Source organism: Capra hircus, chromosome 8 (assembly GCF_001704415.2).
Source record: "Capra hircus breed San Clemente chromosome 8, ASM170441v1, whole genome shotgun sequence".
NCBI lineage: Eukaryota > Metazoa > Chordata > Mammalia > Artiodactyla > Bovidae > Capra > Capra hircus.
In genome coordinates, this window is record NC_030815.1 from 110,209,611 (window position 1) to 110,231,699 (window position 22,089).

General features: G+C 41.3%; 1 protein-coding gene across 4 annotated transcripts in view; it reads left to right on the forward strand.

The window, feature by feature from the left end:
• The window catches only part of CNTRL (centriolin), an 89,622-nt gene continuing 67,626 nt past the window's right edge, over positions 94-22,089 (forward strand). Inside the window, exons 1-7 of one of the 4 annotated variants that reach the window (XM_018052712.1) lie at positions 94-263; positions 6,617-6,864; positions 9,484-9,614; positions 13,929-14,059; positions 15,435-15,576; positions 17,477-17,663; positions 20,437-20,630. In XM_018052712.1, coding sequence (XP_017908201.1) covers positions 6,648-6,864; positions 9,484-9,614; positions 13,929-14,059; positions 15,435-15,576; positions 17,477-17,663; positions 20,437-20,630 — 1,002 coding nt within the window. In that variant the 5' untranslated portion in view covers positions 94-263; positions 6,617-6,647. The remainder of the gene's footprint in view (positions 264-6,616; positions 6,865-9,483; positions 9,615-13,928; positions 14,060-15,434; positions 15,577-17,476; positions 17,664-20,436; positions 20,631-22,089) is intronic. The other 3 variants (XM_018052709.1, XM_018052708.1, XM_018052711.1) reach the window with 3 other exon arrangements.

The following is a 22,089-nucleotide window of genomic DNA, read 5'->3' on the forward strand; positions in this document are numbered from 1 at the left end:
CTCCCGCGGGATCCCGCGGGCTCCCACGCGCCTTTGCGCGCCCGCGGCCCTGGCCGACTGAGGGGCGGGAAGCCTGGTCCCGCCCCCAAGCTCCGGGGAGGGGCGTGGCCGCTACAGGCTCCGCCCACGCGGCGCGCACGGCCCCACGGCAACCGGCACAACACAACAAAATGGCTGCCGCGCCGCTGGGCGCCTGAAGGGAACTACCGGCACCTCTCCGCGCGGCCTCGTCCGGCGGGCTTGCTCGGCCTCGCTCCTTCGTGGTGAGTGCCAGGCCTGGTCTAGGCCGTTCTCCGGCCTCCAGGCGGAGCGGGTGGGGACCAGCGGCGAAGGCGGGAAGGCCTGGACCCAGCGAGGGATGGATTGGGGCGGGGGCGTGTGCCTGGGAGTTGGGATTGGACGGGAAGGAGGGGAGGGCCCGGAACCGGCGCGGGGAGGAGGATGGAGGGAGGTTTGGATAAGAAGCGAGGAGGGCACGGGGTGGGGGCTTTGGGATGAAGGACCGGAGTGTGGGGAGGTGTGGACGCGGGGGTTGGGCGAGTGAAAGGTAGGGTCCCGCTGCCGAGCGGAGGAGGGCGGAGGTGTGCCAGGTGTCTGCGGGCCATGGCTGGGAGCCAGGATGGTTTGGTACCCTGACGGGCGTCCTGAAACCGAGCGGAATCCAGTACGCGGAGAAAAAGGAGAGTTAGGATATGGGGAAGAAAAGTTAAAAGAAAGGGAAGAGCAAGTACTTTGTCGTATAACGGTTAAGGGATAGGTGCATTTCAAGTCAAAGCTTGGCTTCACGTCTTGATTCTGCCACCTGTGCTACTGACTGTGAGACTGGGGCTTGGTAATGTTTCCTCGTTTGTGAAAATACTCACTGATCACTTTTGAGTGTACCGTGTGTGCCAGATTCAGTTCTCCGTCCTTTAGTCCTTCCCATTAACTGATTTAGAATTTAAAATCACTTGAACGAGGTCATCATTCCCATCTTAAAAGATGAAACTGTGGGTCAGAGAGGTTAAATAAATTGCCAGTGTCACACAGAAAGTGGAAAATTAACATTTGAACTCAGACTTAGTTGTAGAAACCAAGCTCTTAATTCTTAATGATACAGTGTCACTTATAAATGAGGCTAATAATGATCGTAATATACATTATCTGCAAGAATTTGTTTGGTAATGTCTTTAGAGTGCCTCTACTGTCTTGTGGCCTAGACTCTAGAAGAGAAACAAGAAATAATCAAGTTGTTTCACAAATAATCATTTAATTGTAATTGTAAGGTGTTGTGAAGAATGCTGTTGGGGCAGAGACCTGATCCTGTTGTGTGTTTTGAGTGTGGAAGCCCTGCCTTCTCATCCCTGTATTCTTAGAATCTAGCACAGTTCTTGGTGCCTTAAAGTTGTGGAATAAAATTGAATGACTGAAAAAAAAAAAATAATGGAAAGGTTTGGGAAGCTTCCCCCCCTCCCCATACCTGAGTAGCATGGAGAGAGATGTGAGAGGAGAGCTTGGGATGTTAATAGGATACAGAGGGACATAGGTGTCAGGGTGTTAGAAGGGAGAGGCAAGTAGATAGCCAGCTGAGTTGAGATGAAGTGGAATGGATGGAGACTGGAGTATTTTGTTTGAAGAGGGGATAATTAGAAGCCAGAATATTTGAATGAGTTAGGGGGTCAGAATATTTGCTGTGATGAGCAGTTTGGGAAATCAGGATGAATACAGCAATGTGGAGGCAGGGCACTGGAGAGAACTGTAGCGAAATGGAGAAGACTAGTACAGTGTTAGGGAAGAGACTTTGTGGGAGAACTTGGCAGTCAGAATGGGATGAAGGGTGGGAGGCAAAGGCTGATGAGCACAGGATGGGAGAATTGCTGTTGGTGAGGAATAGGAGTCAGGATATTTGAAAGGCCTAGTTGGAGAGTAAGAGTGTTGAAATGGGTCAGAGGGTATGGGATGAAGTCAAATTATAGGGAAAGTACTGAGATGTGCTTAAAGGGCTAAGGGGTGCCATGGAGAGGCATATGGAGGTCAAGAAATGGGGATGGATATTTGCTTATTGGAGTAGCTGGGAAGAGAGATGGAAGGTTTGTGAATTATAGAGATCTGCCTCATTTGGACGGAGAAGGCAATGGCACTCCACTCCAGTACTCTTGCCTGGAAAATCCCATGGACGGAGGAGCCTGGTAGGCTGCAGTGCATGGGGTCATGAAGAGTCGGACATGACTGAGTGGCTTCACTTTCACTTTTCACTTTCATGCATTGGAGAAGGAAATGGCAACGCACTCCAGTGTTCTTGCCTGGAGAATCCCAGGGACGGCGGAGCCTGGTGGGCTGCCATCTGTGGGGTCACACAGAGTTGGACATGACTGAAGCGACTTAGCAGCAGCAGCATTCTCATTTGGAAAAGATCAGAGATGATGGAATCTTAGGAAAGGCTGGATAGAGGTGAAGGTGTAGCCTCTACTAAGCTGTGGTGGAGGGGTTGTTAGATCAAGGCAAGTTTCCGAATCAGAAGGACAGGGTGCTCAATCATATGATTTTGACTATCACATCATTCCAGTGGCTTTCTTTTATTCTGCAGACTTCCTTCTGGGTTTTCAGACTATCTCCAGCTCTGGACTTGTTTTGATTTTGGTTTATCCTGCCCCTTCGCACGCACTAGCCCTGCCTCTCATCCCTGTCTTCTCTTTTCTATTGCTCGGTCTTTCTGTTGTTTATGTAATTGTGGACCGCAGCCTTGGTTGAGCAACGTCGCTCTCTCTCTCTTAAACTCATGCTTCAAGGTTTTACTGCTGCCCGGTGTCCTTCCTCAAGTACAGTAAATCCCATTTTACTGAGTTAGCTCTTCTGTGAGATCCTATGTCCAGGCTTTACAGGGGCTATGGCGACCCAGGGAGGAGGTCTGGGAATGCACTGTGACTTCAAAGCCATCATTTAATCTTTCAGGTTACAATTCATTAAAGGAAGGAGTTGATTTTAATTTCTGGAATCCATTCTAATATATTTATTTAACTCTGTTATTGAGTAAGGCAGAGTTTTTCTAATCAAGAGACATCTCACAATATTCTAGTGAGGCCCAAAGAGTCTTGGTCATTAGGATGTTGTGAGAGGAATTCAGGATGGTTCATTATTTTGAGAAGTTAGAGATAAGACTAATGTGCAGGGTACAAAATGATTGCGTTGCATACATATGTAGGATGTATGTGCATTTTGAAACCAAGAAACTAAAAACGTGTATAAAGCGTAATCTGCAGCATGTAGCATGCTGCCATTCTGACTGCATCATTCTCTGTCAGGCTGTGAGATAGAGAAAGACAGACAGAAGTGGGAACTGGGCCCTCTACTGCTCCTCTCTTATTTTTTAAGTCCCTTGCCCTTATGAAAACTGTATTTAATTCAGGAATGAATAAAATTGTGTTATTAAAGCACATGCCTCTTAGCTCTTTTCAAGCTTGAGTATATTATTACTTAGAAAGAGAGCACCAGTGCAATCTAACACAGAATGAGGCGTATTACTAAGAGACTTTTTGCCTTGGCAGAATGTTAAGATAGAAATTGTTTGCCACACTTGTGAAATTAAGTCCTAAAGCTTTGTGGTTAAGACATCAATAGCAGTTGTGTGAATTGAAGGAAGCTTTTCTGACCTTTGTGGATGATTTGACATGAAAAAACAAAAGAGAAAGTAAAGACATAGATTTGCACTTTAAAGTGATTTAGATTGTTGGAACAAGGCAGTTGTCCTTGTTGTACTGTATACCTGTGAAACAATAATCACTTAAAAAAAATTTAGCAGGTGTTTGTTACCTTCAAACTAGTCGCCTTAAGATGCTAGATCATGAGTTCAGTAATGCTTTTGTTGTATTAAATTTTCTGTTTTTCCTTCAAAAAAATTAAAATGTTTTAAAAAGCTACCTTTTTTTTACCATTTTTAATTTTTTTACCATTTATTTCTTTTCTTTCCTTCCTGTTTTTATTTCATTATTTTTTTGCCATGCCTCACACAGCCTGTAGGACCTTAGTTCCCTGACCAGGGATTGAACCCACAGCCCCTGAATTGGAAGCATGGAAATATAACCACTGGACAGCCGGGACGGTCCCTGGCATTAGGATTTGAGCTATCCAAAAACTCTGGGTCGCAGGTTGCTTTTCTAAACATTAGTCTGTGTCTTGTCTTCACACTTCAGGGCCTGCCTGGTGGCTCAGTGGTAAAGAATCTGCCTGCAGTGCAGGAGACCCAGGTTCAGCCCCTTAGTCGGGAAGATCCTCCGGAAGAGGGAATGGCTACCCTCTCCAGTATTCTTGCCTGGAGAGTCCCATGGACAGAGGAGTCTGGTGGGCTGCAGTCCATGGGGTTGCAAAGAGCTGGACCCAACTGGGTGACTAACACATACACCTACACACACTTTACATTTTCAGTAGTGAGGGTACGGGAGATTATGGATATTGAGCAAAGTAGAATCATTGTTAATGCAGCTTGTTCAAGACCTGTACATCTTATAACATTTTTTGGTCTTAAAGTTTGGCAGATTTATAATGTTTGCAATGTATTTATAAGAGCAATTGTATACCATGAAAATCTTTTTTGCATAAACCTAACTTGTAAGTTAGGACTCTTGGTATTGAGGACTGATACTGCTTATGAAGATAGCCTTTTATTGAAGTATTGAATAGCATTTTATTGTTTCTAGGTTCTTTATGAATAACGCATTCAATAAATAGTAATTATCTGCCATCTTCTAGGCTTTGTTCTTGGCCTGGAATACATCAGTGAATAATATCACTACTTTCATGGAACTTAAATTCTACTAGATTAATTGTGTGATTTGACTTACAAGTTAATTTGAGAGAAGAACTGATTCTCATCATTACTCTAGCTAGCATTCTATCTGAATTTGGACTTTTACCTAATACCACTGGATTTGGCAGTGATTTCTTGAATGTGACATCAAAGGCACAGGCGGCAAAAGGAAAAATAGACCAGTTGGATTTATTTAAAAATTTTGAACGAGTATCAAATTACAGTATCACAGGGACCTCCTTGGTGGCCCAGAGGTGCAGAATCGCCTGCCGGCGCAGGAGACACGGGTTTGATCCCTAGGCCAGGAAGATCCCACGTGCCACAGAGCAGCTAAGCCCGTGTGCCACGACTGCTGAGCCTGTGCTCCAGAGCAGAGGAGCCCCAGTGACTGAAGCCGGAGCACCCTAGAGCCCGTGCTTCGCCTCAGGAGAAGCCGCCACGATGAGAAGCCCTCGCATGGCAACTAGAGAAAAGCCCGGGCAGCAGCGGAAGACCCAGCACACTAAAAATAAATCGTTTTATTTTTTTAAGACAATAGCAATTAGTAGAAAGGAAGCCGCAGGGTGGGAGAAAACTTTTGCAAATTATTTATTTGACTAAAGTTAATATGCAGACTATATAGTGAGAACTCCTGAAAAGGTTAAAAAAAAGAAAGACCAAAGGCAAGCATTTGCAACACCAGAAATTAGATATAGAGGTCTGTGTGGCTCCAGCCCACAGAGTCTGGGAAGCTAGTGACAGACGTGAGGCTAGAGAGACAGGGCCATATCATGGAGGATCTCATAGGTCAGGATAAATATTTCATTTATTACAGACCCATAGATTAACCTTTTAAATAGATCACTCTGGCCACAATGTAGTGATGGAAGAGGAAGGGAAGAGAGCTTGTAGACAGATCAGCTGGAAGCTGTTACAGTAGCTTGATGAGTGTGTGGATTAGAGTAGGCGAGAGGGAGACGGAAAGAAGGGACTAATTCGAGAGACACTTGGGAAGTAGAATTGACAGAACCTGGTGATTGGTTGGTTATGGGAAGAAGGAAGTGACTCCCAGTTTCTGGCTTATTCCCAAGAGCATTGTCCACTAGTAAGGGAATGCTGGGGGAGGAACAGGATGGGAAGAAAATGAGGGCGGAATGAGGGAAATGATAAGCTCAGTCTGGACATGTTGATTCAGGATGCCAATGAGATGTCAGGTAGACAGTTGAGAATAGGTGTCTGGACTCAGAGAAGAGTTGGGTTGAAAATGTAAATATCAGTAAAAAGGTGGCATTGGGAACCATGGGTGTACATTAGATTGTGTCAGTTAAGTTTAGAGAGAGATCAGAGGAGACCTGAGGAGCTCTGACATGTAAAGAGTGACTAGACGAGCCTTGGCCAGGAAAGGAGGCTGAGGAGTGGCCAGGAAGGCGGGAGGAGAGTGTGGTGTCCCAGAAGCCAGAGGAAGAAACTGTTGCAGGAAGGAGAGAGCACTGATCAGCATGAAATGCTACTGGTTCTCGAGTATTTCCAGCTTTATGCACTCCAGAACTCTTTGTAACTAGAAGAGGCACTGTGACTAGTTTGGTCCAATAAACTGAGAACCAGAGTGACAGATGAGGCTTCTGGCTGGAGTATATGTCAGTACAAGACCCGCTGGAGGTCTCTCTTCCCTCTGGTAAGGTAATCAGCAATCTCTGAAATGGTGTCTGCTTCCATCAGCTTGGAGTAGTGTGGGTTCTAGCATCTATAACTTATGAATTTAAAACTTTGTAGTCTTGAAAGTTCTGGAAATAGACTAATAGTTTTGATAGCTCTAAAAATTAACCTTGTTAAATATACTGGAAACTCTTACAGGTTTTGATGGATACCTGGCTTTTTTCTTGCAATGAAGAAAGGTCCTCAGCAAAAAACTTCCAAAACAAAGATGCCACCATCATCTCACTCTCCTAGTCCATCATCTCTTACGTCCAATATGAGATCTAGGTCACTTTCACCTTTAAACGGATCTGAGACTCTGCCTTTTCATCCTGGAAGACAGTGGTATGAGCAAGTCGAGATTATAGGTGAAAACACTATGCTTTTGGACTATCACGACCAGAAAGGTAATGCTTTTGAATCTGCAAATTTCGCCAAATACTCTTCTAAGTACAGATGGAAAATATTGAACTTACATTTTTGGTCCAAATATAACATGTATCCATCCTACTGGTAACTTGACCCATTGTTTTTGACAGAAATTGTCTAAGGACAGTGGAGGACGGAGGCTTCTGGTTGAGGGTGAAGATGTCTGAAAGGGTTAGGAGAAGGGTTTCCAGAAAGAGGAAGCTTTATTTCCTGTGGTAGGAGAGGGCTTTGAAGTTCATATGCCAGTTTACCATCATCCTTGGTTGAGGGGAAGGCATATCTGGTCACTTAGTGCTTTAATTCTGTATAAACAAGTTGTCCACCGCTGGACTGTTGCAGTCTGCTTATAGGCAAGCTGCCAGTCTGTGAATGGACTGATTCTCACATCAGGGACGTACATATGAATGTTCACCAAGGTTTTTTTGTTTTTCTTAAAAGCATTCCGTCAGTCTAGGAATCTGTTTTCAAAAATGGGTTCTTTTTTTAAGAAATTTACTTACTGTGATTAAATACAAAGAAAACTTTTTTGTGATTTCTTTCCTATGTCATGAAATCACAGTCATCAAATTCTATTGATGAATACTGCTGCTGCTGCTAAGTCACTTCAGTCGTCTCCGACTCTGTGCGACCCCATAGACGGCAGCCTACCAGGCTCCCCCGTCCCTGGGATTCTCCAGGCAAGAACACTGGAGTGGGTTGCCATTTCCTTCTCCAATGCATGAAAGTGAAAATTGAAAGTGAAGCCACTCAGTTGTGTCCGACTCTTCATGACCCCATGGACTGTAGCCCACCAGGCTCCTCCATCCATGGGATTTTCCAGGCAAGAGCACAGGAGTGGGTGCCATTTCCTGCTCTGATGAACACTGGTCAGTGTTTATTCATAAATATCATCAGCATTGAGTTTGGACTGTACCCTTGCTGCCCACTGGCACATTGTTATTTCTAATTTGATTAACACTTTAGAATATTTTCTTCTCTAGATTGGGCCAAATTTTAAAAATTATTTTCTTTTGAACCAAAATAAATGTAATATATACTTATTATAAGTAATCATGGGGAAACTTTGGCCTACAGCCTGGATCTGGGCTCCGAAATCACTGGAGATGGTGATTGCAGCCATGAAATTAAAAGATGCTTACTCCTTGGAAGGAAAGTTATGACCAACCTAGGTAGCATATTAAAAAGCAGAGACATCACTTTGTCAACAAAGTCCATCCAGTCAAGGCTATGGTTTTTCCAGTGGTCATGTATGGATGTGAGAGTTGGACTATAAAGAAAGCTGAGCACCAAAGAATTGATGCTTTTAAACTGTGGTGTTGGAGAAGACTCTTGAGAGTCCCTTGGACTACAAGGAGATCCAGCCAGTCCATCCTAAAGGATATCAGTCCTGGTTGTTCATTGGAAGGACTGATGTTGAAGCTGAAACTCCAGTACTTTGGTCACCTGATGTGACGAGCTGACTCATTTGAAAAGACATTGATGCTTGGAAAGATTGAGGGCAGGAGGAGAAGGGGACGACAGAAGATGAGATAGTTGGATGGCATCACCGACTCAATGGACATGGGTTTGGGTGGACTCCGGAAGTTGCTGATGAACGGGGAGGCCTGGCGTGCTGCGGTTCATGGGGTCGCAAAGAGTCGGACACGACTGAGCGACTGAACTGAACTGAACTGGATCTGAACCCAGGATTAATTGTCTTTGATTCATAAAGAACCAAGAGACAATTTTCTTTTTATGGATGCTTTTGTAGAATTTAACTTGGCTTTTTTAAAGTGTTTTTTAAACTGGAGTATAGTTGATTGACAGTGTTGTGTTAGTTTCACATGTGCAGCAAAGTGAATCCGTCATTCACATACACGTGCACACTCTCTCTCAGGTTCCTTTCCGTGTAGGTTACAGAATATTGCGTAGAAGTTCACTGTGCTGTGCTAACATGGCTTTAATAAGCTTTGATTGTAATATCCAAGAAGGTCTTGAGATAGGGTATTCTATCCATTAAGTTAGTACTTTATAAAGTATGTTGTGATCCCTTACCATGAGTTTCCTACCATAACAAAAAATAGGAAAAGGACATTTTTAAGAATTCCATTATTTTTTTACTTGATTAGATTTATTTAAAACAAAAAGCTAAATAATCCAATATATATTTTATAAAACTAGCATTAAAATTCTGCTAAAAACCTCAGTGCTGCCCGTACTTAAAAGTATAAGTTTTAGATTCATCTGCCTAGGTTCAAGTCCTAGATTTGCACATTTTTAGCTGTAAGAGCTTGAATAAATTGTTTCTCTAATTTTTTTTTATAAAGGAGAATAGTAATTTCTATCCCAAAGGTTTGTTGTACAAATTGCATTTTTTTAATGTAAAGCGTTTAATACAAAGCTTGCACACAGTTAATATTTATGAAGCATAACTCATTGTCATCATTGTGAAATGCTACCTAAAGGAAAATATTACTTAAACATTCCAATTAGAGCTAGCCAGCTGTTTTTACAATTGCATGGTTTAAATTTTTGTTGTTGTATAACATCAATACAGTTGGTTTCTTGAAGTATTCCTGTCTTCCTCTTCTGATAATGATCTGTTTGTGTAACTTCAGAAGCTGATTCACAAGCCGGAGTTCGGTATATTACAGAAGCCCTTGTTAAAAAACTTACTAAACAGGAAAATTTGGCCTTGGTAAAATCTCTGAACCTTTCACTTTCCAAAGATGGTGGCAAGAAATTTAAGGTAGGTTACCAACATTTCTGAATACAGACATTGATTTTAATTTTTGCACTTTAAAATGAAAAAAATATATATATGGCATTTACAGTACTATTTCATCCTAATGTCGCTGGATTTGTTGCAGATCTTTTAGTGTTTCTAGTGAAAGTTCTCCATCAGAAGTGTAAAGTGTGACATCTTTAAATTCATAACCTCCTGTTATTCTACATGGTATTGATTCTTCCTAGAAAGGGTCAGCAAACTACAGTCTAAACGCCAGATTAGGCCTACTGCTTGTTTTTGTTAATAAAGCTTTATTGGAGCACAGCTACACTCATTTATTTCCATATTGCCTGTGGCTGTTTTTGTGTTACAATATCGGAAGTAAGTGATTGTCAAAGAAACTATATATGCCTCACAAAGCCAAAAAATAGTTACCACCTGGCCTTTTGCAGAAAAAGATTACTGATCTCTGCTCTAGACTGTTTACTACTTTATTCTATTCATAAACTCTACACCATGAGTACATTGGAATTTAATTTTTATTTTTTAAAATAAAAATAATTTCTTATTTATTTTTTATTTTATTTTTTTTGTTTATTATTATTATTTTTATTATTTACAACTTAATATTTTTGGTTGGAAAAAATATAAACTTAGATGCCTCCTACTCCAGTCACAAAAATTAATTCCAGGACATTGACAATCTTAATGAAAACAAAACAAAAATCAACCAACAAAAGTGCTATGAAAGTATTAGGAAAGAATATAGTTTTAAATCTTAGAATTGGGAAGGCCCTTCTAATTGAACACCAACCCTAATACCACAAAGAAAAATATTGACAGATTTAGCTTACATAAAGATTAAAAAGTGGTGTTTAACGAATTATTATCTTTTAAAAAGTTAAAGAAAAACAACAGGCTGGCAGGTAGTGTTTCCAGCATGTGTAACAGTAGCCACATGATATAAAGAGCAGCTGTGATTCAATAGAAAGAGACAACCAAACGGTAAATGTACAGAGGATAAGTCTGTTCACAAGAGTGTTATAAATGGCTGTTAACATGAAAATATATTCAGTTCCATTAATGTCAAAGAGATGAGAACTAGAACAATGGTTTGATGCCATTTTCCATCTTGTATGTCTAATGGACAAGAATTAAAAAGATTGTTTCAGCATTCAGAAAGATGTGAGAAATGGATCTTCTCATTTGGTCTTAGTGGATGTATAGATGGGTACAGCATTTTAGGAAAACAGTTTGATAGTATTTATCAAAATTTCAAGTGTGCTTATTTGATCCAGCAATTAAGTTTGTACTGACTGAGTTTATACTCACCAACATAGCAGTTCTGCTCCTTGATGTCTGTTAATACTTACACATGTATCCAGAAGTATCTGAAGAGTAATGCTTATTAGGCATTGTTTAAAATAGAAAACTTGGAAATAACCAGTTGTCTGTCAGTGGGGAATTGCTTAAAAATTACGGTGCAGTAGACCATGGAGTGGGCTTCCCTGGTGGCTCGGTGGTGAGGAAGCCACCTGCAGGGCAGGAGCTGCAGGAGACACAGGTGTGATCCCTGGTCAGGAAGATCCCCTGGAGCAGGGCGTGGCAGCCCACTCCAGTACTCTTGCCTGGAGGATCCCATGGACAGAGGAGCCTGGTGGGCCACAGTCCATGGGGTCACAAAGAGTTGGACACAACTGAAGTGACTTAGCATGCACGCACGCCATGAAATACTATCAAGTGTCTTGAAAAACAAGAACGGAAGCAAAAACTCCCAGAACTCTATGTGTCAATGTGGGAAAATGGTCCAGTATGTTTAATGGAAAAAACAAATTCTAAAATATTTTTAGTAAGGTCTCAGAATACTTTTTTAATAAATAGAAAGGTCTGGGTGTATATACACTGGTCTGTTAACAAGGGTTCCCTTTGAGCAGTGAGATTTTTTGGTGGGAAAACTGAGCTGAAGACCTGATGAAGAGAGCTTTTTATGTTTTGTTTGAAATTTTTATTAGAGTATATTTATGTCTTATGTAATTAAACAGGAAAAAAGGAGACATCCTGGAGTTTAAAGATTGTAAAAATGAAATATCAAGTTAGTAAGTCCTTACAGTGTGGTTTCTATATATGCCAGGTATTACATTAGGCTGTAGGAATAAATATAGTAGTGAATAAGCTTAGTTTCTGATTTGGGGAACTTAGAACTGAGTGTGAAGAATGCCTAGAATTAAGAGGAGAAATATTGAGGGGGAATCAAAGGAAGTGAGTGGGTCTGGGAGAGATAGACCCAGTGAAAAAGTCTGAAGGGGCTGTTGGCATAGAAGATCCAAGAGTGTGGTGAATGGAGACCAGAGGAGGAGGAACTTCAGGAGGAGTAGACACGCTGTAAAATGTCAGAGCATCAGCCGACCGCGTGGAGACTGGGAAGAAGCTGTTTGATTTGGGTGTGAGAAGCCCTCTCCGTCCTGGAAGCCACCAGCTTCATTCTTTTAGGGTCTGTGCTGCTTGCTTTTTTCTGCCTGGTATTCTCTGTCTGCAGATGGTCACACAGCTAGCTTACTCTTAGTGTCTCGCCTCAGTGCGCCTCCTCTCTGTGAGGTCTGCTCTTACCACCAGCTGCAGGTAGCTGCCTCCTCCGTCACTCCCTCTCATTCTGCCCCGCGACAGAGACTGATGTGGTGCCCACTGCGTGCCAGGCACCAGTACCGAGTGGTGAACACAGCGACAGGACCTGCCCCCGTGGCACTTCTGTTCTGCCACATCAGGTTATCTTCTTGCTAGTATGCTTCAGTGCCTGGAAGCTTTGTTTTCTCTATTTGTTTATTGGCTTTCCCTGTAAATGAAATCAAGAGCCTTGTGTTCCTTATCCATCACTGTCTTTTCCATATTTGCAGTACCCAGAACAGCTCCTGGCACATAATCCTTGTTTGCTTAGTATTTGTTGGAATGGGCGAATGAACGGCTATCTTGCAGAGAACTCTTTGAATACATAGTAGGGATGGAAGATGTGTTGCCTTACCAATAGGCTAATACTGAATGGGAGGCCGCAGAGTGAACAGAGGTACACAGGTTTTATGAGAACATTTACGCTTACTCCTTGGAAGGAAAGTTATGACCAACCTAGACAGCATATTGAAAAGCAGAGACATTACTTTGCCAACAAAGGTCCGTCTAGTCAAGGCTATGGTTTTTCCAGTAGTCATGTATGGATGTGAGAGTTGGACTGTGAAGAAAGCTGAGCGCCGAAGAATTGATACTTTTGAACTGTGCTGTTGGAGAAGACCTTGGACTGCAAGGAGATCCAACCAGTCCATTCTAGAGGAGATCAGCCCTGAATATTCATTGGAAGGACTGATGCTGAAGCTGAAACTCCAATACTTTGGTTACCTGATGTGAAGAACCGATTCATTTGAAAAGACCCTGATTCTGGGAAAGATTGAAGGCAGGAGGAGAAGGGGACAACAGAGGATGAGATGGTTGAATGGCATCACCCACTTGATAGACATGAGTTTGAGCAAGCTCCGGGAGTTGGTGATGGACAGGGAGGCCTGGCGTGCTGCAGTCCATGGGGTTGTGAACAGTTGGACACAACTGAGCAACTGAACTGAACTGAGCATGTTGAGTGTAGATTCCAGTGACAGGGAAATTGTCTGGTGCACTGGTATGTTGCCATTGCCTGGTGCCACATCTGGGATGTAGCAAGTGTGTAGTGAATATCTGTGGAATCATGACTGTTTCTATTTTTTGGCCATACCACACGTGGCATGTGGGATCTTAGTTCCCCAACCAAGGATCAAACCCATGCCCCTTGCATTGGCAGCTCGGAGTCCTAACCACTGGACCATCAGGGAAGTTCCGAATAGTGACTTTTTCTAAACTTGAGGGTAAGAACCAGGAGAGAGAAAGGCTGAGGATCCAAGAACAAAGGGAGAGGAGACGGGGGGACATTGTGCCAGAGCATGAGCGCCTCAGCTGGGCCTCGAAGGAAGGAAGGGAGAGGCAGAGGCAGAGGGAAGTGGAGGAGGCGGGAAGGACTGATGGAGAAACCTCTCGCGGAATAGGCTTCAGTTTCTCAGTATGTAGGAAGTGTCATCTCCTGCAGGGCAAGAAAAGTTTGGCAGCTTGAGGAGAGTGGCCCCTTCTGACCAGAGAGAGCCGCACCAGTGTTCTGTGCAGGGGAGCAGGAACGGGGAGCAGGGATGGGAAGCAGGGATGGGGAGCAGGAGCGGCTTGGTCTCTGGTGACTAATCAGCACAGCCCCTGATGCATGTGCTCATATGTCGAGCTTATGTCAAGGAGTCTGTTGTTTAAAGCATTTATTCACTTGTTTCCAATTAGTATATTGAAAATTTGGAAAAATGTACTAAGCTTGAAATACTGAATCTCAGCCATAATCTAATCGGGAAGATCGAGAAGGTGGACAAGCTGTTGAAGTTGCGTGAGCTCAACCTATCACACAACAAAATCTGGTGAGTAAATACTTCCTTGGGTGGCACTGCAGGGTCGCCATCTTTGTTAATGAGGTAGACTCTCACTCCTGTGTTACTGAAAGAGCCCTTTGAAAGAGCACACACTTTGGTCATTCACTTGTAGTCTAGCCCTTCACATAGGATAACTGTCATATTTTGGCATTTCTAAAGAACAGAATAATACCTAGCATTACCAAAGAAGGAGATACACTTTTTGATTACCAAATCTTATCTTAGTTCCATTTTGACAGGACGTTTTCCCAGCTGCAGTCTGTGATGAACTGCCTTATTCATTAAGGAAGTTGGCATGTAGCAGAATGTTTTAACCCTGTCGTTTTGATCCTAAAGATATTTCGACCTGTTTTGAGCCTATGCATCTTATCCTGATGTTCTTTGCTCATTTCTGTAATAAATATGCCCTCAGTCTTGTTTCTACTTCATAATATATATTACTTACTCTGAGAAATAAACATAATAAAACTGACAGAGGCTAAAAATACACATAGAAAACTTGCTTTAGGCGAAACGATACAGTTATCAAGTGCTGAGAGTCTTTGTGTCTGTGTATTTTCCCTCCACGTAAGACTTGGTGTATAGAATGTCCAAAGAACAAAACAACCTAACTGCAGCAGAAGCTCTAATATGGAAAAAATGAAATGGGAAAATATGATTAATGAATTAAATCCTTAATGTAAAGTTTGTATAAAAAAAATTGATCCTGATGAAAATATTTTCAACAGAATAAAACTATAAGTACGTTTGCCCAGTATAGAGAATTGACAAAGGAATTAAATTGAAATCAACTCAGGAAAATATTTCATCAATGAAAATTCACCAATGCAGGTGATAAATGTTTTATTAAATATTGATTAAAACATCTTTATTCATAAATACAGTGTCATTCTGGGGCTCCACCCGCTCAACATGGCAGCGTGTCTTACAGCTGGCATAGCTAATCTTTTGGTAGTGACTTACGGTAGTAGCTGAGGGCCTCTTCTCATGCGGGGCTAGAAGCCTGGAGAAGGCTGCATAGCACCGTGTGTGCTGTGGAACTTTGCAGCTCCCCCCTTGCTGCCCACTGATAGTTTTCACAGGGCTTAGTGAGATTCTCCCAGGCAGCCTCTTCTTTTCTGTGTTGTGGGATCCTAAAGGCTGATAGTAAGATAGTTGGGACTCCTGGACATGGACAGTAATGGAGAGTTTACTGGAGCTGTTCTGGTAAATTTGTTTTTAGCCACTATTTTTAAATTCTCATTTGTAAATTATAGCTGTGAAAAGCAACTCCACGTAAAACCATGCCTGTTGATTTTTAAAATACAGTGAAGGGACACTATCATTATACTTAATAAGTTTGATTTTGCCCTTTGGTTTCTAGCAAAATTGAAGGCATAGAAAATCTGCACAGTCTACAGAAGCTGAACCTTGCAGGGAATGAAATTGAGCATATTCCAGTGTGGCTAGGGAAGAAGCTAAAGTGTTTGCGCGTCCTCAACCTGAAAGCCAACAAGATATCATCGGTAAGTTATTCAAAGTAGCAAAAGTACTTAAATTTTTTGGACTTGTTGAGGTAAAAAGATTAAAATCTAAGTGTTGTTCTTTTAATGGGACTTCTTCTGATGTCCTTGACCAAGCATCAGATTCAGACATAGCTTAGTGTTCTCTGTGGTAGTTGAATATACACAGACGTGGGTTTGCGTGATCACACGGTGACAAGAGTTGGCGTCACAGCATTTTCCCATCTTTCGTTTCATCTGAGCCTCTGAGTTCTCTCCTTATGGAGACAGTGCGGGGTTTATTTTTATAATTCTGTGAATTAGGTGCCATTTTATTGTTCCCATTTTGAAGTGACGTCTCAGAGAGGTTAGCTCTCTTGCCCAGAGTCATTCAGCCTGTGCTAGAGTCCATGTCCCTGCGTGCCTGGGGCAGAGTTCTTTTTTTCTCTTTAATTCATGAATTAATCTGAATTAACCTTGATTATAGTATTAAGTGCTATAGGAAGTGTTAATCACTAGCTTTTTGTAGTAAAGCAGTTTTATCATGGTTCACATAAGCTGATGGTGACATTATTTTTCTCTGTCATAAAATATATGAGTATATTTTATAATTTTCTTGTCACATTTATACAGTTAGATATTCAATAAGCATTGCAAAGTGAAAACATTAATTTATTTAAATCTGTATTAAAATGGAAACAATCCTCCTATAATTTAAAGAACTTAAGCCTTAGAATAGAAAATAAAAGAGGTGACTTCCAGTATGGGTCTAGATTTGCCTTCTGTGATCTTTGGATAAATTTTCATCTGTCTAAAACTCACTGTTTAAATTGGAAAAAGTTTATCCCCTGCCTTCTTTATGGAAGTGGTATAGGGCTCAGATGAAATGATAAAATGTGAAAATAAAACCTTTAAGGAACGCAGCCTTAGAGTCATTTAGTGTCTTAAACTTTTCCAGTTTAAGGGAGCAGTGGTGCGTGCCTTTCGTTTAATGCTGTGCAGTGTCTCTACTTTCCTGCTCCATCCTTATGACGGTCTGATAAGGTGACTCTGCCATTTCACTCTGGCAGCCCCAAAAGACTCAGAGCCGAGCCCCACGCCACGTTACACAGCGTCACCTTGGAGAGCGTGGAGTGTAGTGGGTGATGGGAGGAGGTAGCCATGAATTCATCTAATATTGCCACACATGTTCCTAGAGTAGTTGATCCCTAGTTAATACTGTTAACTATACAGAAGCTCATTCAATAAATGCTTATCTGTTATTATTTCTAATTTTGTACACTCACTCGTCTCAGTTCGTATTTGAATTGCGTTCAACAAGAGCATCCATTCGGGGAGATTGTTTTCACTGGCCATTAGTAGTAGTATTTCTCAACCTTTTAAAATCCCTCCCTGGATAAATGTAAAAATCTCACTTCAGGACTGTGAATGTCTCTATGTATCCTTATTTCTTTTAATTATCAACTATAACAGTTATCTGAAGATTTACAAAATTTCTCTTTTATAGCCATTTATATTTTTGATTTGTTCATTCAGAGTAATGAAAAGATAATAGGATTAGAGTTACCCAGTCTTGAATTCAAATCCTATTTCATTCACATATACTCTCTGAGCTTTGAGCAAGTCACCTAAACTCTTTGAACCTCAGTTTCATGATCTATAGAATTCAGACGCTATGTCATAGGTTTCCGTGAGGAGTCACAGATGGCATGGCATGTGGAAAGTGCCAGATACAGCTCTTGATACATTCTGGGTCCTCAGATAGTCCTCTCTGTGCCTCCCTTCAAACTACCATTGGATAATGCGTTTTATGAATAAGTTCCTTGTCAGGATAATTGCAGTTTCCTTGGCTTATTACTTCCCTTAGGTAGTTTAGGATGTTTAAATTCAGTTATGCCAATAATAATATTACGTATCATTTTAGCTCCAAGATGTAAGCAAATTGAAACCACTTCAAGATTTGACTTCTCTGATCCTAGCTGAAAATCCAGTTGTGACCCTTCCACATTACCTTCAGTTCACCATTTTTCACCTCCGATCCCTGGAAAGTTTGGAAGGTCGGCCAGTAACCACTCAGGACAGGCAAGAAGCTTTTGAGAGATTCAGTTTAGGTAAGGTGACATATTTTTTAAAAAACTAAATTCGGATGGGAGAGGAAATTATTTTCAGAAATAATTCAGAAAAGATATATTTGTTATTAACTTTATAATGCTATTAAAATTGGCATAGAAAATGGCACCACAGATGAGTGAACTCAGCGAGTACTCATCAGGCCTGTGCTGTGAGCCAGGCTCTGTATGTGGCACTGAAGATAGGGCTAGCAAGACGTAAGGCACTGGCCTTCATGCAGCTTCCGTTCCAGTGGAAAAGACAGACAACAAACAACTAAAGCCAGACAAAGGAACAGAGCTGAACCCCTTTTTGGAAAGTGGTGTAAAGGGACGGCTCTCTGAAGAAGTGACATATAAGCTGAAGGCAAAGGCAGAAGAGGATGAGAGAGAGGGAAAAGCTTGTACTTTGCCATTGGGAAGAGGCTGGTGGGTTGGGACAGAAAGAAGATTGATCTGACAGGAGGATAGCTCAAGTTCAAGTTTGGAGAGGCAGGGGCAAGATGACACGGGGCCTGGGCCTTGGGTGTGTTCCAGGCGCAGCAGAAAGCACTGACAGCATTTAAGCAGGTGTTGTATGTACGCAGAATGGAGAATGACTTAAAGCAGGGCGAAGTGGTGGTGAAGGGGCATGTTAGAAGGCTATTGGCTTAGGAATGTTGGTGGCCTGAATTTAGATGATAGATGTGGAATGCACAGATCCACTTTGGAAGCGGAATCAGCAGCACTTTCTAATGGATTAGATAATCCTCAAGCTTCTGGTAAAAATGGGAGAACTTAGAACTCTGAGTTTGAATGTCTGTGAGGCAGCCAAGAAGAGAATCAGAAATGTGTGTCTGCGTTTCAAAGAGATCTGTCCTAGAGATGTAAATTTGGGAGTCGGCAGCATAAAAATGATACTTAATTCCACCTGAATCAACTAGCTCTCTCAGGCAGCTGTTGGGGAGAGCAAAAAGGGGAGCCAGTTAAGAAAACAGAAAGAGAGGCCATCAAGGGAGGAGAAAACCAGGAAGTAGTGGGTTGCAAAAGTCTGAAGTTTTCAGAAGAGGAAGTGGTCAACTGTGTGGAGTGTCACTGAGACGGAAGGAGAAGGATGCGCACAGAGAAGGGCCCTGGACTGTCAGCATAGCGATGAGCTTGACGAGAGCAGTTAAGGAGCAAATGCTGGGTTACAAATTGAAGAAGGGATGGGAGGAAGACACTTGGATAAAGATTAGAAATTTCCTCCCACAGTTTCTCTCCCCTCGTACCTAATAAGTGAGTTTTAAAAAGTTTAAAAATTTTCACCAATCACTTCCACACCAGGAAATTGTCAGAAGCATCAAAGCTGGTAATCAAAGAAGCAGAATATTCAAGAGTTAAGTGAAGAAACAAATCATGGCTTAGTTTCTTTGGTCCTTGGGAGGACAAGGAGATGAGACCAGAGAAGAATAAAGAATGTCTCTTGATAAGTGGGGTGGGACACTTTCTCTATCAGAAGGAAGAGAAGATGTGTGTAGGTGTTAGTTTTGTTGCTTTGGGGCTAAGAAAATGAGGAGTTTCTACTGGTGGGGTCTGTCTTATTAATAAAGTATGAGCTCATCAACTGAAAAAAGAAAATAGGAGTATGGGAGTTTTGAAGGGAAGAGGAAGATATGATGTAGCCTAACACAATAGTTATGTAATAGTTACAGGCTATGAACCTGTATGTTCAACCATTTGAAATTGATGTTAGTCCTTGTTTATTGATAAAAACAGTGGTTTCATGTGGTTTGATCCAACACTTGAGAAATGTGGTAAACGTTTATTAGTTCGGGATCCCCTAACTCAACATTAGTTTCCCAGAAGGTGATGTTTTGGAATCATTAAAAAACATAAATGAAGCAAAGAGAAGTCAAGTTGCGGGAAGTGTTTAAAGTGCCTATGATTCATTCGCAGCTTTGAGTGTTAATGAGGAGCTTTTAGTGATGCTGAGCTCTTGGAAAGGCAGACACCAACCCCCCTGTGACGAGGGCCACGGCAGAGGTGCAGGGTGGCATCATAGCATTCCTGAGAAGCCTCTTATCTGGGGAGGGTAGAGTCAGGGCTGGCTTCTCATAGTGTTTTATATTGAAAAACAAACCTGGAAGATGCAAAATAGGCCGGTAGGAGATAGAGGAAGACAGTTCCGGACAGAAGGTGTGAATAAAAGCCTGCACATGAGAATAGGCATCAGAAAACTGAAGAAGTGGAATCATTTCAGAAATGTGTGCTTGAAAACGGGGCTGGAGAGGGGATTTGGGACCAAATCATGAAAAGCCGTGTCAGTTCTTGATGAAAACCTTTTGGGTCCTATCCTAAGCATCATAGGAAGCCTTAGAAGGATTCTTGAGGTGTCTTCTCTGGTAGCTCAGCTGGTAAAGAATCCACCTGCCATGCAGGATAACGTGGTATTTTATTTTGTAAGCATGCTTGCAACATCCTTCAAAGTGTAATCACTAATATCAAATAAAATTTTGCATGATTTTTCTAAGAGACTTGGAAAAAGCCACCTCATTTATCAACACACAGATGCTTGGAATTAAAATATTATCTTTTAAAATCGTTATCCAGATGATTATGCCTTCCTTCCTTTTAGTATAAATCACTTTCTAGCTCAATATAGTCTTTTTTTCCCTAAACTGTAGTGAATAATTTAAAAAGTAGAATTGTATTTCTACTATTCTAAGACTTCTTTTGCTGTTATTTAAGAAATAGTCCTGCCTTTCTTCAAATAGAAAATATAATGGTTCATAAACTATTCAATTTTTACTGGTAGAAGAGGTAGAAAGACTGGAAAGAGACCTGGAGAAGAAGATGATGGAAACTGAAGAGCTTAAAAGCAAACAAGCACAGTTCCTTGAAGAAATTAAAAATCAAGATAAATTGAACAGATCATTAAAAGAGGAGGCTATGCTACAAAAACAGAGCTGTGAGGAGCTCGAGAGTAACCTTAACACGAAAAATGAACTGGTAAGTCCATATTTTACATTGCTGTGACTGTATTCTCTTGAAATAGAAAATTCTCTGTTCTTAGGTCTGAAAACACAACTTCCTGGCCGTAGAATGGCGAGGATGTGGTTTAACGGAAATAGCGTGCTGCAGTTGACTGCTCACTGCATGGTATGGCTGCCGAGAAGATGCGTGCTGTCTGGGACTGTGCCCCAAGCCTGCAGATAGTCAAAGGGCTGTTTCATGGAAGAGGGGCTGGAGTTACTGATGAAGCGCCCAAGACATAAAATTAAGTGGCAACTAGTATTATAGGGAAGCAGTTTTTCATTTAGTAATGAAGAGGAAATCTAATAGCTGTCTTGAGATAAAATGTGATGACTCTGATTGTGTTTGCTCTCACTGAAATAGGCATGTACTCAGGGTTTAGGAAAAAGATTTAAAAAAAAATTAGTCAGGGAGACGACTAAATCACCTTAAAAGACTTCTTCAACCTAGAGAATCTGATCCTGTAAAATTATTAGGCTACTTTCCTTGAAGGAAAAAATAGCTGTTGGTACTCTTTTTTTTTTTTTTTTCATTTGACAATTCTTCCTCTGATCTAAGCATAACTTCAAAGAACTGTATTTCTCTTAAAATTAATAGAATCCTTTATACAGTTAATTTTTTTTTTTTTTGGTGTCCCTCTTTCAAAATTGGCATTCTGGCTTAATTACTTGATTTGTTGACAAGAATTCTGCCTAAACACTTGCATTTTTAAACAAGGGGGGAAAAACGTTCCCTTCTCTGTGTGGAGAGAGAAATCGTTGCTTGAAGTCTACATACGTCTTTCTTGAGCACTTCTTTATCAGTGGGGGACATGGTAAAAATCAGGACAGCTTCCCCAGCTCTATTAGTCAAATATTCGTGACATTTGTGGCTTTCTTCATATGCCTTTCATTTGAAGGTAGTTTTCAAATATGCCTACTGTATTCTGAAGGCAGGTTGTATATGATGTTAATACTTCAGTGGTTATCCGTGGTCTTACGCGTACATCTGCCGTGCTCCTTTCCAGAATAGAATGGATCATTGAAGGCTTACTACAGTCAGTTTCATTCTAGCAGGGAGCTCTTTGTGCCATCACTTAATGTTTGTGTTTAAAATACAAAAAACAGTACTTAAAATAAAAACAGTACTTACTGTGGTAAGTTTTCAGTATCACATTACATTTGTGAACATTTAATAAATTTTCCTGAGTTACTGATCTTTTCTGACAATATAAAATTCACTTCTATTACTAAGATAAAGGAAGATTATAATTTCCATATGCTGAGATTTTCCATGCGTATTAGTCAACCTGTTGAAAACCTTGGCAAAGTATTGTATTGTATTTATTTATTTATTTTAAATTGAAGGATAATTGCTTTACGTATTGCGTTGGTTTCTGCCAAGCATCAACATGAATCAGCCTTGGGTTTACCCATGTCCCCTCCCATTTGTATTT